This window comes from Sceloporus undulatus, chromosome 5, assembly GCF_019175285.1.
Source record: "Sceloporus undulatus isolate JIND9_A2432 ecotype Alabama chromosome 5, SceUnd_v1.1, whole genome shotgun sequence".
Lineage (NCBI taxonomy): Eukaryota > Metazoa > Chordata > Lepidosauria > Squamata > Phrynosomatidae > Sceloporus > Sceloporus undulatus.
Genome location: NC_056526.1, coordinates 122260399 through 122280649, shown reverse-complemented (window position 1 = coordinate 122280649; position 20251 = coordinate 122260399). Strand labels below are relative to the sequence as shown.

The window sequence follows — 20251 nt, the reverse complement described above, 5'->3', positions numbered from 1 at the left end:
CTCCTCTTTCCATTTCTGAGTTATCTGACATGTGAAAAGTAATAAATACATTAAATTACAAACATGAATGGGAGCTAGAGTGTCAAATATGGGCTGTGATATATTTTACTGTGCATGGCCTTAATATGTGTGATATATTTGGCTGGGGACTTTAAACAGATTTTTTTTTAAAGCTAGAATAAGAAGAAAGAAATTACTTTAAAAGCAACGTAAAGTTTATGGACAATTTGCAGGATAGAGTTTCCAGGAAACTTTTTCTCTACCCATTTCCTCCAATTGAGCAGCAGCCAATGGCAGGCAGCAGCACTCTGGGGAGAATCCTTTCTTTGCTTTGGCCCTCCCTAGCAATTCCCCCAAAATGAAACAATCTCTTCAAATGGCTTGCACAAAAATAAACGTTGGCGCGGGACAGACCGCCCGAAAAGGGTGGCCTGACGATGGCCTAATTCCCTCCAGAGGGAAGCCGTAGACGCTAAACCGCACGGCTTCCTTCTGGAGGACAAAGAACCCAGAAAAAATGTGTCACTTACATCATAATGGCGGCGCCCATATGGACAGGGCACCGCCATTATAGCACCGCCGTGCAGTGCTAGGGTTAGGGACTGCTGCACAGTCCCTAACCCTAAAATCGGCGCTGTCTGTTTCAGCCCATTATTACTTTTTTGTCAGTAAACAATATAATTTTGCTGACACACAGTTCTTAAGATCTGACAACTTTTAATCACTAACAAAATCAAATGTGTACAAACTAACCAAAACTTAGCCGGTTTCTTGGAAACTCCCATTTGTCATCATAAGGCAGCTGTGTTGGATCTATGTAAACATAGCTGTTTCCATTTATTTCATCAACCACTTTCCATTGAATCTCATACTTGGGTTTCTGGAAAACAGATTTTCAGAGTGTTCAAATTCCAAATGCAAAGGAAGAAAACAGCTAAAGGATGCTTACTAAACCCATATTTATTTATTTAGGATTCTTACCTGAAGGTATTTGTACACAAGAACTATGACTGTGATGCACATGAGACCTGCTGCAACTCCAAAGCCAATTAACAAAGGAGTGAATAGGGTATGAGTGCTGATTTGTTCTAGAATGAGATAACAAAGAAGATAATCTTTAAGAAGGAGAACTGTAATACTAACTTGACACTCACTGCAGTATGCTTTTTTAAAGCAACTATTTACTTTCAAAGTACAGTGGTACCTCGGGATACGAAATACCCAGGTTACGAAATTTTCGGGATACGAAAAAATCCCATAGGAAAACATTGTTCCGGGTTACGAATGTTTTTTCGGGTTACGAAAAAACTTTTGGTGCTTTTTTCGGCTTTTTCGCACGGAATCGCGGCTTTTCCCCATTAGCGCCTATGGCAATTCGGCTTATGAAGGCTTTTCGGGTTACGAAAGCGGCCGCGTTACGAATTAATTTCGTAACCCGAGGCACCACTGTAATATAATTATACCATTATTCTGGGGAAAAGACTCACATTACTTAACAATGGTTTTTAATGTGCTTTTATTGAAGTATTGGAACACTGCTTTTGGGGTTACATTGCAGGAAATCACAGATGAAATGTTTATACAGGATATCAAAACAATACAGTGGAACTTGGTAAACTATATTAAAGAATAATTAGTTCCAATTAGCAGCAACCCACCATGCCACCCCTGTAGTTAATTTCTGTTGCGATTGCAGCTTTTAAAAAGCAACTTATAACCCTTCCATTTTTCAAAACTAACTATGACAGTTGTTTTGTAATTACTTAAAAACAAAAACTGATCTTAACAAGCTGTTTGCTTGTGGTACAAAACACACCTAAGTAGTCTGAAACAACATTAGAAATAAATACACACAAACAGGCTAGAATTTCACACAGGATTAATTTGAGATCAATAAGAGAATCACTGCTCTCTTGAGTAGATGGTTATTCTGATACAGAATAGAGCTATACATTAAAAGCATTTTAAAAGTAACTTTCTGTTTTTATGTTTTTTAAAAAAATATGCATTGCTGTTGGATATGTCTCATTGGGGAGACATGAAGGTTATTGTTTTATGCCATTCTCCTTCTACAAGAAAAAAACCTTACATTTTTGTTTGCTTCTTTTTTTATTAAAAATCTTCTGGAGGCTACCATGTTAATCTGGGGCTTGATCAGGTCCATCTCTCCAGAATAAATCTGAATGTGGTCGAGACTAAAGCCATTGGTATTTTTAAAAGGGTAATTGGTGATATATCGATGTAGAAAGCTGTGTGGATGTGGATGTGACTTCAAGTCGTCTGTCAACTTATGATGACCCCAAGATTTCATAGAGTTTTCTTAGGCAAGGTATACTCAGTGGTGGTTTTGCCAGTTCCTTCCTCTCAAATTTAACCTACAGCACACCAAAGAAGGCTCGTCTCCTTTACTGCTATTGTTGGTCTCCACCCATGGAAGGAATGCTGTTGGAAGCCACCATGTCTTTGGGGCACCCCAAAATGAGGATGTGATATAAGGCAGAGGTTTATAACAGGGCATCCCCAGAAATAAGGCAAAGACAGCTCAAAGAATGGAAAAGCAAAACTACACCAATCTCCTTCTGAGCTCCACCTTTCCTTCTCCTGTTCTAGGTTTTTCTAGGAAAGCCTGTGATCCTTTCCTCTTAATTACTGGAATGCTCTCTGGGGTAAACAGTTTAATGAAGCTCAGATACAGTGCAAAATAAATCTGTTGTGTCTCTTTTCAGATTGTGCCATAACAGTATAAATATCTATGACAAACTCCTGTGCCAACAAGCGTTATGCTTCATTATAGCTACCATTTTGAAAATAAAAGCAACAGCAACAGATAGCGTATCTTACTCTGTCTTTACCCTACAATACAATCTGGGCTTTAATTACATGGAATAAGTGTCATAAATCTATGGGGTTTACTTAACAGGAAATCATGAACAATATAAATAAAAAGCTAATTACACAGAAAAAGGAATAAAGTCATCCCCTGTTATGTTAATGTCATAATGTAACTTAATCATGTTTTTGTTGAAGGGGTAAGGAATTAATTACAAGTAACTCATTGGCTGAAATCCAGTTGAATCAATGGGATCTTGTATCAGTATCTATTTAAGTATTATTGATTTAATGGATCTAACCTAGTTGGGACCAACATGAGATTTAGGCCATTATTTAGTTGTTTCCAGTTATTATTTAGTTATTTCCAAACACAGAATATAGCATGCTGAGGAAGAAAAAAGAAATATTTAGTCCTACAAAAACAGCATCACAGAAAGTGATGCTTTTTATTATAAGACGAAAAGGAAGTCTCTGGTCTCAAAGATTTTATAGTGTGTGTAATTGTGTGTTCAAGTATATGTGTGTGTAAACAAAGTACATACATATCATTTAAATGAAGTTTCAAAAACCATTTTTGCTGTTACCTTTGACTGCAAAGTTGAAAAAAGCTGTGCGTCTGTCAATGGCATTGGAAGCTTCACACGTGATTGTGCCATTGTTCTTGAATATGCTGGCATCAATGGTGCTTTCAACAATTATCTTTCCAAAGGAAGGAAAAGGTGAATCATTATATCTGGTCTTCACGTCCACTGGAGAAATATTTGGTGAATCTGAACACCTGGAAGAAATAAGTTACCTGGATGAAAAAAAATCTGGCAGACAAGTAATCAGCTACATGTTCCGTGTATATCTTCTATCATTAATGTCTTTTTTTTTCTTTTCAAGCATTAGCTGTGATTGTGTACATGACAAACCAGAATTTTGAAGAATCCTAGTTTATTATTCATGCATGTGTGTTCGAACACACTGCTGTACCAATCCTGTTTACATCTTGTTGTAAGCATTACTGGCTAACCAAGTAAGAATTCATCTGAGTGCTACATCTGAAACCTGGCTTGCTATTCCTAAACCAGCAATGTCCACACTCTGGCCCTCCAAGTGTTTTGGACTTCAGCTCCCAGAAGCCTCAGCCACCTTGGCCAATGGTTTGGGATTCTGGGAGCTGAAGTTCAAAACACCTGGAGGGCCAGAGTTTGGACATCACTGTCCTAAACAATAAGTCTTCCTTGGGGTTACGGGTCAGAATTCCAACCATGATATCCAATCCATTCTCCTGTTCAGAACTCAGTGCTGAGGGTTGGAACTCCAGCATCCCAGAGTCTACTTTAGAATCCTGAGTTTTCATATACTCTTCTTATACAAGCCAGGAATCCCACACCATCATCAAACCTGGGTTTCAGACTCCGGTTTTATAGGGGAGTCACAAAACTAGGAAACTTGATTCAGAAATACTATCTCCCCCCAGTATATTGCTGGTTTCAAACTTAAATCACTTTCCTTTCAACAAGTCTGCTCTTGATCCAACTGAATATGCACCAAATTAGACAATCAACAACTTTTATAGCAACTACTTTTCATTCTTGAGAGCCAGCATGGTGTAGTGACTTGAGTGTCAGACTATAAATCCCACTTGGCCATCGAAATCTACTGGGTGATTTTGAGGAAGTCACATTCTCTCAGCCTCAGATGAAGGCAAAGACAACCCCCCCTGAAAAAATCTTGTCAAGAAAACCCTGTGATAGGTTTGCCTTAGGATCACTGTAAGTTGGCAACAACTTGAATGCTTACAAAAACAACAAGAATGACAACAACAACAACAACAACTTTTCATTCTATATCTTGTGTAAAATGTGATTCCAGATTTCTTGGACTTATCCTATTTATCTTTTTTCTAGCATGAAAATTATCTTCAATGAGAAAACAAAAACAAATCAAGACATTGTTCACAGCCTGTTGTGGCAAATGTTCAGAAAAATTACAATAATCCAGAGATTAAGATTGGTTTTAAAAGCAGGAGCTCTTGCAATAAAGAAGCACAAGATCTTGCAATACAGTTCCTTTGGTTTTGTCTTTCAGTGTGTCCTTTTCCGGGGGAGGCTGTTATCTTTTTTGGACGTAATGATTTTTTTGGATCTGTACAAAGGCTTTCCAAAGGTTCTTTTTTTAAAAAAAAAATCACATGCATACACACAAACAATGGTGCTGCAGTTTGCTGAGGCTGAGTTGTAGATGTATGTTTACAAATTTTCCCCTCTGGAATTTTTAATTCTTTTCCTCAGAGTTACAGTGTTATGGTGCAAAAGTGCTACATCATGAATGCACTGAACTGCTCTGGTGGTTTAGCTCTAGAATCAAAGAATCCTAGAGTTGGAAGAGACTATAAGGGACATCCCTTGACATGCAGGAGTACACATTGAAAGCACTCCAGAGAGCCATCCATCCTCTGTTTAAAAACGTCCAAAGCGACTCTACCAGCCTCTGAGACAGTGTGTTCCACTGTTGAACACCTCTTACTGTCAGGAAGTTCTTCCTAATGTTGAGCTCGAATCTCTTTTCCTGTCGTTTGAAGCCATTGCTCTAGGTTCTATTCACTGGAGCAGCAAAAAGACAAGCTTGCTCCATCCCAAATATGACACCCTTTCAAATATATTTTTTTAAAAAAATATTTGTACTGCTCACATACAACAGAAAACAAGTTCGGTCTTACACATAAACATATCTGATATCACTCTTATATTGCATATTTGCCGATATGACTTCCGTAAGTTTTCCTCTTCTCCATAGAGTACTCTCTCCCAAGACCATTTCATCTCAGTTATCCAGTTTAACATACTCCCTACATTATTTTCATATATCTCCCTTTTAATCCTGTGTAAAGCTAACATCTTTAGTTCCCTCACTTGCCATGTTCCAATCAATCTAACAAATCAGTCCTTATCTAAATTCACCTTTATTTCCATGAAAAAGGATCCTTTAATGGATCCTTCCCTTTGTCCCCCACCCTTTTTGTGTTTTTTGTCTTTCCATATTCGTTCTGACCTCCTGCCTAATACTATGTATGTTTTCTCTCAAAAAGTCTCAGCTCTACAACTTTACATAATACTAATTCTAAAAAAAAACAAAAAACCTTTGTTCATATCCCATAGTTCCTTCCAGTGCTCCACGATTGGAAACCAGTCTCTTTTTACTTTCTGAAGTGGTTTATTATTTAACATGAAGGTTAATCTATCCATCTCCCTCAGTTCATTTTGTAACCATTCCTCTAGGCTTGGTTGATCCTCTGTTTTCCATTTTTTTGCCAACTGTCAGTCTTGCCACTATTATTAAATATAATATCATCCTCCAGTATTTATTTTAATCTTTTTTTTAAATCATCGATGCCATATTAAATAAGTAAAGCTCCAGTACTAATGGATAATTTATCCTTAGCATCTTCTGTATCGCTATATGGATTTTAGCTCAATATTTTTAATTACAAAGATCCAATTTCTTTTTGGCATCACCAAAACTTATTGCTCCCTAATTTATATACCCTATTCAACTTCAGTGGTGTATAGTACCACCTATTAGCAATTTTAATATATCTCTTGCTGTGCAGAATTTGCAAGACACTTTTGCAGACAAAATAGTTCAGATTCACTCCAGCTCCCTAAGCCACCCTTCATAGGGTTTCCTAAGCCACTTTCACAGGCTTTCCAGTCCTTGTAGTTTCCAGGCCCTACACCCCTTTGGTCACCCTCCTGTGGACATTCTCCACGTTGTCCACATTCTTCTTGAATTGTGGTGTCCAGAACTGGATACAATATTCCAGGTGTGGTCTGACCAAAGCAGAATGAGTGGTACTATTATTTCTCTCAATCTGGACAATATACTCCTGTTGATGCAATCTAGAATTCTAGAATTGCACTGGCTTTCTTAGCTGCTGGATCACATTATAGCATGTTTTTAAAACATTTTTTTAAAGAAACAGGTGAAAAAGGAGAATACAGGGGGAAAGAAGATAATGGAAAGATAATCTTCTTTAAACCTTTCCTGTTACTGTATTTACCTTGAAATGGAAGTATCAGTTAAGGAAAAGAAAGTTCAACCAGTATGCAAACACCATGGCACACCTCGCCATATGAATTACTGTGGGTACACTCCCCAACCTCAAAGATCAGGTACAAGCCACAACTATTTTTGCACACGTGTAGCTTGGGATTTATTTGTTCCAGTCTGAGAACTACAGACACAAATACCACAACTTCCTGACACATGTGTCTTGCCTGAAGGAGCCCATCTAACATAACATAACATTAGCCCTGTTTAAATATTTGAAGGGATATTGAGGAGGAGCAAGCTTTTTCTCTGCTGCTCCAGAGACAAGGACATGGAGTAATGAATTCAAACTACGGGAAAAGAGATTCCACCTCAACTTTAGGAAGAGCTTTCTGACAGTGAAACACACTTCCTCGGAGTGTGGCAGAGTCTCCTTTTTTGGAGGCCTTTAAACAGAGGCTGATGGCCATCTGTTGTGGGTGCTTTGATAGTATATTCCTGCATGGCAGGGAGTCGGACTTAATGGTCCTTGAGATCTCTTCCAAATCTATGATTCTATGATAAATGATGGCACATTCCACTGCTTGTTTGTCCTTTGAGTCACACTGTGTTGTTTGGGAAACTTTCAGTGACAGTGTTCTGCTGAACAACTTTAAAAGTACTCAGCTGGACAAGGTAGTAATGATTTAGAAGCACAGAGCTGGCAGTGGCTTTACAGACCACCTTAGAAATCAAGCCTACTGCAGCTGAGCAAATGGCTACCCAGCTCCTCCTTGAAAATCTACAGATAGGGATAGCCCAACAGCCTTCTTAGTGAAATCCACTTTATCTGGTAGCTTCGTTACTTCACAACATAGGTTTGTGACAGTTCATCTGAAATAAAAAGGTTGCTATACTAGCAAAAGCTGAAGCAAATACACCAGGACAGTGAACGAAGCACAGAACTCTATCCTGTGTACTGAAACCACAGTGCTGGTCCCAAGGAATGATCCATTTTGCTATGCCATAAATGGGCTTCTCCTCTTGCAATGGCAGGAATATTTAGCAGGGTCACTGGGAAACACACATAATTCCAGCAATATGGATCATGGGAGTAGCTCCATACAATTCCTAGCACCAGTATGCATTAGCAAAAAGGTTTTGGGGAAAGTGAAGTCTGACAGGCAGGTGAAAAAGAATTAAAGAGCCTGCATCACAACAAAGAAAACGATTTTCAAATTGACACAGCCAGGACAGGATGAGACCTGTATCAGAGACCGAAAATATTACTTTTCTATACTACACCCCCTAGAATCCAATCCCTCTGGGGGTTTCTGGAACCTATAAGCCAAAAAGTAACTTTTCCAAGCTCTAGATTCATGGTGCAGACAAAACAGTGGTACTGTAGACTAAACGTGAGTAGACAAAACTTTAGTAATCACTGCTCAAAGTCTGCTATGATTTTTCTTGTTTTATGCTGCAATGCCACAATTCAAAATCTCTGTAAAACAAAACATTCATACCGATTTGAGAAAAGCTGCCATTGCCACTGTTGATGACACATACATATTTCGGGGGGAGGGGTGGAAAAATAATTTTTGAAAAATGATTCAGATAGGAAATGAATTATCTGCTAGTAATAAGATCCAGAACACTGTCAAATTAGGAAGTATTTTATAATCCTGTTTGCATATCCTCTACCTGCACTGAAAATATATACAATCATCTTAGAAACTTGGTAATTACTTTTGTAGTGAATTCTTTTCTTTTCCCTAAGCTTACAAGACACATTTACCATACAAGATACTCTGTGTAAATGGAAATCTAATTACCCTGTGTCCTGGAAAATTGTGTTATTACATGATAAATCCAAAAGATAATAGCCATACACAGAAGCTATTTTGTAATTGTCATTCTACAGGGTTAAATAATTAGGGCCAAGAAGAGCATGGTTGTAAATAGGTGTAAGTCCTCTAAAGTCTCATTTGGCCCATACTGCCTAGTCATAAATTATAGTGATTTCTTCCAGTAAAGGAAGCAAACCCACATAGAGTTTTACTGAAAAACAAGGCTAACTACAGAGGGGGTGTTAACCAGTAGAGACTGCCTGTCTTAACCCAACCCCCTGAGGGACACTGATCTTGTCTTGCAGCTAGGGCAAAAGAAGCATAACCGTGATTCAGTAGCTGCCGCCTCCCCAATAAAGAACAGGTGTCTTGAAGATGTGCACGTGTGCACACACACAGAATGTGTGCAGACAACTTTTAGATATTCAGTAAAAGTGTGAGTGGTAAACTGGACCATACCTACTCAAGCCACCACTGGCCACATGTTTAAAGTGAGAGTGAAAAGGCTATGTATGCAATGCATACAAGTGCATACATACATAGGTTATTCTCTGCAGCTATGCATTGTTACCTTGCACATCAAAAGTGGGATTAATGAGCAAAATCCAACTCTTAACCCCCATGCATTCATTGAACATATGTGATTTTCCAAAAGAACATCTCAATGGAGAGAATAACTTCTGTGGCATCAGAAGTTGCTGACAAGCTCCAGGGGAAGACACTGCTCCCCCCCTCCATACAATTGTTTGCTTCTCAAACAACTCTTGAGAAAAACATTGCTATAGCTAAACCATTTTGTAGACCATCATGAAATATGCACATTAAAACTCATAGAACAGCTTATAAGAATGTATTACACTTTAATCTACTCCTAACATATGTTAAAATGATTTGTTCACTCACCTCTGCTCAGTTCCTGGGCAAATGTACCAGTTTATTGTAGGGGCAGGGTACCCCGCAGCCACGCAATGAAGCATCCCATTGCTAAGTCTTTCTGAAGTGACAATCTCTGGTTTGGCTGAAAATGAATGGGTAGATTAGGGTTATTCCTTGGGCCTCTATGTTATTGTACATTCCTATTTTATTCATACTACTGACCAGATAATAATATGTTGAAAATGTGCAATCTAACTAAGGCACCAGCCTAAGAATGCACACCTCTGTACCTCTGCATAAGCCATGTTTATCATGGTAACATTTACACATTCTAAATCTTGTTATGTGCCTTCAAATTGATTTTTACTTACGGCAACCATACCATAGTATTTTCTTGGCAGGATTTATTCAGAGGAAGTTTGTGATGGTCTTTATGGCTGAAAAAGTGGGACTTGCCCTAGGTCACCCAGTGGCTTTCCATGGGTGAACAGCAATCTAAACCCCATGTCCTGGAGTCCTAGTCTGATACTCAAACCACATCAACTTCTGAATCTGCTATTAATTAATTCATTTATATACTCACATTCGATCATCTCCACAGCCCTGGGAATCAAAGTGGCTTACAATCGGTAAAACTAAAATAAATAAAAGAAGAACAAAAAAGAGACAGTACAGCACAATCTTAAAGGTGTCCCTTCTGTAAGCAATCACTTCTCAAAAGCCTGTCAAAACACAAAGTCTTGACCTGCAAACAGAAGGACTGCAAAAAAAGGCTGCATCCACACTGCAGAAATAATCCAGGTTGACACCACTTTAACTGCCATGCTATGGAATTCTGGAATTTGTAGTTTGCTGTGGCACCAGAGTTCTCTGACACAGAATCCCAGAATTCTATAGCACTGAGCCATGGCTGCTAAAATGGTGTCAACCTGGATTATTTCTGCAGTGTGGATGCAGCCTAGGAAGGTAATTCCAGAGCCTCAAAGCCCTCTCCCAGAACTGGAATCTTAACCAGAAAACCACTACATCCCTCTAACACCACGTAAACCACATTAAAATAATCCAAAAGGGGTGTGATTTAGGTATGTGTCACCACAGCTGGATAAAACATCTTTCAGCACAAGTCCTAACTACACAAATGCATTGCTGGCTACTGCTAAAGTCTGAGTTTCCAGGCTCAGGGTTGAATCCAAGAGTACTTCCAAGCTATGAAGTTGGGTCTTCAAGAGAAATGTAACTCCATCCTGCACAAGGGGCGCCTTACTCCTGATCTGCCTTTTGACTTACAAGGAGCACCTCTGACTTCTTTAGATTACGTTCCAGGTTTTTTGCTCTCAAACCCTTGAACCTGACTTCAGAATTTTTTTTTGTAGCACTTAGAAAAAATATTTTGTTGGAATACAGCTCCCAGGGCAACCTATCAGCAAGCATGGTTAGTGGCTATGTTGTCTATGGTATTCTAGGACCCGCAGTCCCCTTGCCCTGCAAATTTCCACTCTCGTACAGAACTGCACTGCATATAAAATCAGGAACCTAATTTTCATCTTAAGAATGTTTACCCTTTTCATTAAGTACTCAAAGCATTTCACATACTTAACCCCAACAGGAATGGTCAACAGCATTCAACAGACAGAACATCTTGTTCCATTGTGCACTGAACTCCTGGATGCTGCGACTCTCTGGAGCAAAGAGAGTCAGAAAGCAGCAGAGTGAGCATTTGATCATCTCCCACACACTGCATCTTCCTCTTCTATGGCTACCTCTACTCTAACTAGGCTTCCAAATACAGATGTTCAATGTGTTTATGTTAGAAGTAACTTGCAGTTTGAGGAGAGAGAAATGTGAGGGAAGAGTTGATGTCTCTCTCTCTCTCTCTCTCTCTCTCTCTCTCTCTCACACACACACACACACACAAACACACACTCCTACTGATATTCTGCAGCTGAGAGTTAGTGCTTGCTGGTGGCTCCCATGACAGTGAAATATCCATTCTAGGCTTCTGTCTGATTATAAAGGAACTATCCAAGGTGCTGAACCTAAAACCTGGAGCCAGATATCCCACTGTCAGGGAAGCCACCAACAGCTACTTGCCAAACAAGCAGTGGTTGTGATTAAATGCACGAAGTGGTTGTGTGGAGCACACCATCCTAATTTAAGACTGTTCTCATTCTGCAGATTAAAGCATTTCAAGCAGAGCTGACGCCTGGAGCTGTTAGCTCTCTACATAGCCTTTGACAGAAGCAGAGTTGAGAATTTAAAAGAAATTCAGGGCAATCATCCCATCTCTTTAAAATGTTTTCCATTAAATTAGGGTGGACAATTTGTAACTGTCCAGATGTTGTTGGAATCTCTCTCTCTCTGCCTAACTAGATGAATGGGAGAGCATTTTATTTATTTATTTATTTGTATTTATACACTGCTCTTCAAAATGCTAAGAGCAGCTTCAGCAATTCCTGTATTTGGAGTATTTGGCACAGATCCTCCAAAACAGTAGAATTAGTTTAACTTCTAGATCAGGAATGTGGAACCCATGGCTCTCTGGGTGTTACTGGATCCTGATTTCCATCATTCCTCACCAGGACACACTGGAGTTTCAGTACAACTGCTGAAAGGCCTCTTGTTCTCCTTCCCTGGATTAAGTGGGATGAAGATTAATGGTTTGTTACATTGCTATGTATCTAAAATATGCATTTCCACCTGCTAAGGTTTATGGTTTTCAGCTTCCTTTTCCAATGCTTTCTTCTATTACATTTAAGTAATCACAGAACTGATGTGTTTAAACGATTATTATCTTAGCCCGAGGGAAGACAGCAGCTATAAAGAGGATTTACAGACATTTATGCTAGCCGTATTTGAAAAAAGCATTCAAAAGAACAGGTACACTAAGGAAAGGCTTTTAACAAACTTGTCCCTAACATCCTGTAAGGATTTATTTAATGGAGGAGTTGGACAGCTATAACAGGATCTCTAGCCAATATCACTTGGTAACACCCATATATGTCTTGACACAGCCATTTCACATCCACAGATGCAAAAGGAAAATTACACATGGAAAGATCATAAGCACCCCGTTATTTGTAAGAGTTCAGAAAAGTTACCTTTTGGACTACCCCCCCAAAAAACAAACAAACAAACAAACAGATAACAACATTGCTAACCATTTCTGGGAGCTATAGTAAAAAACCCTAACTTTTTCTACCATCTCACCTTGACATGAGCAAGAGTTCCATACAGCAATGCAATGTTTGTCATTGCCATTAGGAGCCCTGTGAGAAATGTCCAATCCCATCCCTTGTTGGAAAAGGGATCCAGACCTGATGTGACCCAATCACTGAGCCCTTAGGGATAAGGACAAAGAAACAGGTACAAGCTCCCAGGTTAGTAGAAAGAAACATGACAGTGATTCAATAGACCCCCCCCCTCCCCAATAAACTACTTGTGACTCCCATAGGAGACAAATGGTGACAGTATGAGATATGGAAATGTCTATTTGGAATCTTAACTGAGCCATGAATTCACTAGGTGGCCAATCCCACTCTCTGTCAAGAATATGGGAAGCCCAAAGCTTGGAGAAGTTACTTTGTGGACTTCTACAGCCAAGAAGACCAGTAACCATGCTGTCTGGAGGATTCGAGAAGCTGTGTTCCTCCAAAGCAATTTTTCAAAGATCTGGATAACCTGTGGGTAGGCAGTGTTGTTGTTTTTAGTATTATTTATGCCCCTGTAGATACTGCAAATTCATAAATATACTTAAATATTATTTAGCAGAGCTGCAGGTCTGCTGTCACTGGGTATAAAACTCCAGGTATCTGGGTCATTTATGAGGCTTTGAAATGGAGGGCACTAGTTTATATTCTCTTTTTATTACCATCTACATATGCACAAATGACCAACTTGTGGCTCTCCATATGCCACTAGGCTGCAACTTCCATCATTTTCCACCACTGCTTATTCTGGCTGGGCTGGTGGGAGTTTCAGTCTCACAAGATCCAAAGATCCACACATTCATCACTTACCAGAACTGAAAATGTTCTTTCCTTTTTTCCTGTATTTGCACACAGTGTTCCTCTCAATACATCAAACCAACCACCCCTTTTGAAAAGCTGCCAGGGCTTATCTGCAACATCATTCAACTGTGTGTTGAGCATAACCATCAGACACATCCTGGTCAGAGGGAGAGTCAGGGAAAAGAGCCTCAGGCAAGTTTTCAACTGTTTTATTTAACTCTCAAACAATCAAAGTCATGAATTAGTCTCCCCATGTCCCACCATAAGATACTTTTGAATATTTGCATGACTCTTGTAGCCTGATCTTATGCTACATAAAGTTACAGAGGTAGTACATCATATGTACTATATCCCTTCTCAATTTGTTATTTAATTGCATTCGCTCCTGGTGTGAGCCAGTTATTTACTTTTTGATATCGCGCTACAAGAACAACTGAGGGCAAAGCATTGGTGGTTCTGTTTGTGGCACTGCCACTAAAGTTAAAGGAAGTTTGGCAATTGTAATCCCAGGATCTAATTTCTACTCTATATTCTTCTTGGCTTTGGCAGCAAATCTGATGTATTACAGACTGCATATCTTCTTTGAGTGAAAGTCTTCTTAAATTCAGAATACATTTTAAAATGCCCCATTAAGATCAATTTACAGAAGGGAAGTTATGTTAAACTGTCACAGCAAAAATAGCAGAAAATCTTATGGATTGGTTCCACAAAATGCTTATGTCTAAATAAATGTGTTAATCTAAAAGGTGCCACAAGACTCTATGGCGGGTTCTAGACCGCTGCTTGCTCCGCGCAGGAGCCGCAGCAGCCATACCACGCGGCTCCCGCACGGAGCAAAAAAGAAACTCCGAAATGGAGCTTCTTTCCGCGGCGCACTGATGACGTTGCGAAGCGCCAAGGGTGCATTCGTGACGTCATTAGCGCTGCGTGACGTTCGGACGCTCAGCGTCCGATATGTCAATATGGCGCCGGCCATGTAGAAGGGCCGGCGCCGTATTGTACGGACACAGTCCGTATTAGACTCAGGGGCGTCTAGAAGAGACGCCCCTTTTTTAAAATGGGACGTCCTGCGGACGTCCCAACTGCCGGTGTGTAACCGGCCATTGTTACTTTCCTTACATTGGAATTTATCAAAGACCCACACTGATGTAAATGCCCACTTAGGCTGAAGATGCTCTACAGAAATAATGTAGTTTCACATTGCTTTAATTGCCATGGCTCAATGCTATGGAATTCTTGGATCTGTAGTCTTATAACATATCTAGCCTTCTCTATTAGAGACTTCCAGTGCCACAACAAATTACAAATCCTAGGATTCCACGTCAGCATGGAACCACGGCAGTTACAATGATGTCAAACTACATTAATTCTGCAGTGCAGATTCAGCCTAAAAGTAATCTGGGCAAGTGGCACTTTCTCAAGTGAGAAGGAAGGCAATGGCAAACCTCCTTTGAATAAATCATACCTGTAACAGGGTCACTATATGTCAGATTCAATTTGAAGGCACGTAACAACAGCACTCTTCAGGACTGCCGAGTTTAGGATGAAAGAGATGACCCATGAGAGATTTTGCTAGGGATACCTTCCTACTCACTTTTCAGGCTCTGATTCAAATTTAAATGAGTAGCCAAAAGAGACTGAAATGAAACCAGGGTCCCTAATAAAGTGACTGTGTAAGTTTATCTCTCCTTTGGGGTGGACTTTAAACAAACCCTTGAAATTTGTTTTCAAGCCTGAGCTGAGATTTTTCAGGCACTCCTATCTGCCAAACAAACTAGAGCAACCTAAAAGGGGCAGAGATGCCAGACTCAAACAAAAGAGAGCCAGTGTGGATAGAGCCCAATATTTAACAGGAGCAAGTGTGGGTCATTTGATATCTGGATAGGTGCTCAACATATTGGGGAAATGTCAAAGCCCTTCTTCCTCTTTTACCAGGGCCCTGATCCAGATCAGCAGTCCCATACTTATTTCCTGTCAAAAATTTAAAACATCCTCAAATCAAGAGGCAAATCATATGACTAATGCAAGCCACACTTTGACACTTACATGCTTCTCTGGCACACTACAGGATAAACATATATATTTAAATCATACATATTTATTTCTATTAATTAGGAAGAAGAGCCATCATGATTTGAATGTTGCACTATGACCAGGGTTTGAACTCCTAGTCAGTCATGGAAACCCACTGGGTGACATTTGGGCAATTCACACTCTCTCAGCCTCAGAGGAAGACAAAGGCAAAATCCATCTGAATAAATCTTGAAAAGAAAACTCTAGGATAGTTTGCCTTAAGGTTGCTGTAAGTCAGAAACGACTAGAAGGCACATAACAACAATTAGAAAGGCAAATAAATTGGCAATAAATGTAATGTAAGTTGTCTCAATGGTGTTGAAGCAATGACTATTGAGATGCAAAAGAAAAAGTCACTTCTTTAAGCTCTCTTGGAATCTCTTTTGCTGGTATCTGAACAGCACTTAATAAAGTAATGAAATTAGAGATTTAAAGCAGTTAATGGCTGATTATTGACAAGAGGATGGAACTATGCAAAACAGCTTAATGAAACATTCAATAATTAATTTGTTCTAGATGAAGCAGTTAGCAATATATATCCATTAGCATTTTCTTTTTCTGCATCAGGGGATAATTAAGAACAATGGAGTGCATCAAAAAAGCCCCTGTAAAACAAGTCTCAGAATGTGGCACTGTGAGGGCAAAACACTTGCTAGCACTGGCCCAAGTTTGGATAACATTGTTAACTGTACCCTTTTGATTGCAATGATGCTCTCAGTGTTGCATCTGGACTAGGAAACATCCATTCAAAACCTTGCTCATCCATGAAGTGTATAATGTTGCCATCTTAGATCAATCATTATCCTTTACCCAGTGGGAATCCTTTTGTATTCTCTAATATTTTGAATTAACCCCTAGAAGCCTCAGAAGAATGATAAGGGACTGTGGGAATTGTAGTCCAAATGAAAAGAAGGGCTAAATGTTCCCTACCCATGGGTCAGCCTGATCTAATTACTGTAAGGATAACACGGGCAGCCCAGCCGTTGAAAAAAACCTTGGATACAAAAATAATACTAAAAATCTGTATATACTCAAGTACAAATCGTCTTTAGGTATAAGTCAAGGGCAGGTTTCAGGATCAAATCATGGATTTTGATTATGACCCATGGATAAGTCGAGAGGAAAACTTAAGAGGCTATAACAAAGGATGAAAAGGGGGAAACATCACTTTTGCCCCTCCTTCTCTGGATCTCTCCTGACCACCTAATACCACCTCCCTGGGGCTGGAGGACAAGTTTTAACATCGGTTTGGAAAGGGGAGTTTCTTTGATGGAAGAGAAGGCTTTAAAATCAGACTGGGAAACTCTCTCTCTCACACACACACTCCTGCCTCAAGGCATGAAGAGTGGGGAATCATGGTGGTGCTCCTTTTAGGACTTTTCCAACCAGTATTAGTGTGAGAAGTAGCATGACAGATGTACTGAAAAGACTCATACTAAATCAGATATCTACAAAAATGTTTACACCAGGTGAGTTTCACCAGCTGCTATATCTAAGAATGTGATATAGGTGCAGTACAGACTGCCCCGAAATGGAGGCCTGCACTCACCCATTTTACCTTGGGAGGGATGCCGCAGCTGCCAAACAGCGCAGTGTCCCTCCACAGTAAAAAAAACCTGGTTCTTCTTCCAGGTTCTTTTTGCACCTCCCGGGTTACGTCATGACACATTCATGACATAAGTGACGTGGGGAAGCTGCACGTTACTTATGCCAAGATGGCGGGCCCTGTCCACACATCGTAGGGTTCCAGACTGTGCAGTTGCTGCGCAGTCTGGAACCCTACTATCACCGCTGCCACACCGCATTTGGGCCGTCTGTCTCGGTCCATAGTTATATTTGTTGCCCCAGTCCTCAGCTATGATGGCTGGAGTGGTTATAATGGCAAAATAGTGTCTGGCTTCTAAAGAAAGGTGGGGATGTGCCACATCAGAAAGCTGCCACCATCTATTTTATCAACAACAGGGGTAGCAAGAAAACTTCAAACCATGGCTTTCCAATGAGAAAGCATCTTTGGATCAGCTGGATCAATAATTGCTCTTTTCTCAGGCCAGCCTTGGAACTCTTCCTAGTTAATTCCACACCACCCCAGACTGCTGTCAACAAGCAAAACATAAAAATAAAACAAAATACAGGAATCCAGTGGCCTCAAGGGCCTGGTGAGACTTCCCATTCGTCTTCCCTAGCCAGTGTGAACTAGCTGTGCTGGGGCGAGTAAGCAGATCTTCCTTATGAGCCCTTACTGGAGAAACTCAGGATTTCTCCTACAAGTCTCTCCTAATAAAAATGAATTGGCTGACTGTCAATCAGGAGTATCCAAAAGTAAAACCCAATATGACTCCCACCATAAATTTAGAAGAGAAAATGTCATATTCTGGAGACTAGGCACCATTGGCATAGTGTGTGAACCCGAATTTCTGGAAATCTCAACCTTTTAAAATGCCATGAAATATATTCCATGAATTAAAAGTTTTGTATACAGCAAGATATGCTTGTTTACAAATATCAAGCTTGAACTTAACATTTATAGGACTAGGACATATATAGACATATGATTTTATGGTTTCCAAACAGCAGAACCCCGAAAAATATACATCCCTATGCTCTTCCAGAATCCAGTTTCCTATCACAATCTGCAAAACATCATTTTAAGAAAAAAGCACATCAAATTAAAACACTATTGATGTCAAAAGGTAAGAAGAAAATAAAACCACTTTTGAGAGAACACGGCATATACTAAACATGGGTTAATAAAAAGATGGAGAAAGAAGAAGGTTCTGCAATAATACCGGTAGCAGGCAACAGAAACTGATGGCTAAGAAGTTTATGCTAAAAAGGGAGAAAAGAAATTGGAAACCATAATTTTGAGAGAATACAGAATGTACCATATATACTCGACTATATGTTGACCTCATGTATAAGTCGAGGGCAAGTTTGGGGGCTAAAACTATGTTTTTTTTATATGGCCCATGTATAAGTTGAAGGTAAAATTTAGGGGCATGTGACAAAGGATTTATAGGATGAAGCAGAGGAAAATGATGCCAAAGAACTTAACAAAATACCAGCAGGCATAACCATTTATGCTCCTACTAAAGGCTGGATGGATGAGAAGGGGGGGGGGGGGGGTCAGTGCTTTCAGGACAAATTACACTTTTGCTTTTCACCAAGGGATGGCTCTCTTTTTATAAGGGTTAAAGTACAGTACTTACATTGATGTAAGTCAACTCAGGTTTTTTGGGTCAATTTTTTTGACTAAAATTTCTAGACTTATGCATGAGTATATACAGTAATACTAAACAATGGTTAATGCCAAGAGTCGGAGGGGATCTTACTCCAGAGGAGGAAGAAGGGGAAGACTGCACACACCTGAGGCTTTTCCCAATTTGCAAGCCAGGCTTCAGACATTAAGAAACTGTGGCACTTTACTGTGCATTGTTTTTGTTAAATGCTATGATCTGTGATGAAGAAATAGTATGGGCTGCTCTTTTCTACTTACTGTTGACATAGACACTGAATGCTATAGAGGAGTTGGCATCTGAATTGGACACAAAAAATGTGTAAATGCCTCCTTCTGTTCCTTTCAGTCGAGTAAGGTGAAGCTCACTGGAATATCTACAGCAGGAGAAAGAAGTGCAGCTTTATTACTCATGCTACTCAGAGGTGAAGAGTGTGACTGAGTGTGAGTGTGTGTGTGTGTGTGTGTGTGAGTGTGTGTGTGTGTGTGTGTGTGAGAGAGAGAGAGAGAGAGAGCATTTGTTTGGGAGATTGTGTGAATGAACATATCTGAGAGAAAAAATTAGAAAAAGAGCACTACTGTGTGTGAGAGAGAAAGTGACAAAGTGACAAAACGTCACTCACAGACACAGAGAGAGAGATACTGAAGGTGTGCGAACATGTTGAGTCTGCAGCGATGTCTCATTCCAAATACTGGGCAATGATGGGACAGGCGAAGAAAGAAGTAGTGGCAGCTTGGGTTGCCCCCAGAGGCCACAATCCAGCAAACTTCCCTCCTACTCTTCCCTCAGGCAGATGTGGCTGCTCCTTGCCTTCCTCCTCCCCTCCAGGACAGAAAAAAACAAAAATTGGGAAGAGAAGGGGGGAAATCAGGGCCTCCAAGTCTTGTGCCCCCCTTGAACAACTCTTGTGCACATACACACACCCTGCCAGAGTCCTGCTCCACTGTTTGAGAATAACTGGATTAAGCCACAGCAATTAGTAGTTGTTATTATTATTATTACTATTATTATTACCACCATTTATTTATAGAGTGCTTTAAACTTTACAAAGCATTTTACATAGCAAAGTGATTTCGAACTGCTATGACTGTACATTGTGGATACATCCTGTGGCTCCCCATATGTCTAATGTGAGTGTATATATGGCCATGTACCAAAGCACAATAACATCCAAAATTCAAAACAGTGGCGGTACATAGACCGCCCAAAAAGGGCAGTCTGCCCACGCCTTGTTTTACTGCGCAAGGGAGCCGTAGCAGACAAACCGTGCGGCTCCCTCACGCAGCAAAAAGAACCCGCAAAAAACAGGTTCTTTCTGAAGCACCATAAGGACATTGCAGTGCCCCAATGGCACACTTGTGATGTC

At 40.0% G+C, this 20251-nt stretch overlaps 1 protein-coding gene across 1 annotated transcript in view; it reads right to left on the bottom strand.

The window, feature by feature from the left end:
* KIT (KIT proto-oncogene, receptor tyrosine kinase) overlaps positions 1-20251 on the bottom strand; it is a 94960-nt gene that overhangs the window by 18678 nt on the left and 56031 nt on the right. Inside the window, exons 7-11 of the mRNA XM_042466435.1 lie at positions 19146-19261; positions 9600-9714; positions 3417-3610; positions 982-1088; positions 754-880 (exon numbers count right to left, since the gene is read on the bottom strand). Coding sequence (XP_042322369.1) covers positions 754-880; positions 982-1088; positions 3417-3610; positions 9600-9714; positions 19146-19261 — 659 coding nt within the window. The remainder of the gene's footprint in view (positions 1-753; positions 881-981; positions 1089-3416; positions 3611-9599; positions 9715-19145; positions 19262-20251) is intronic.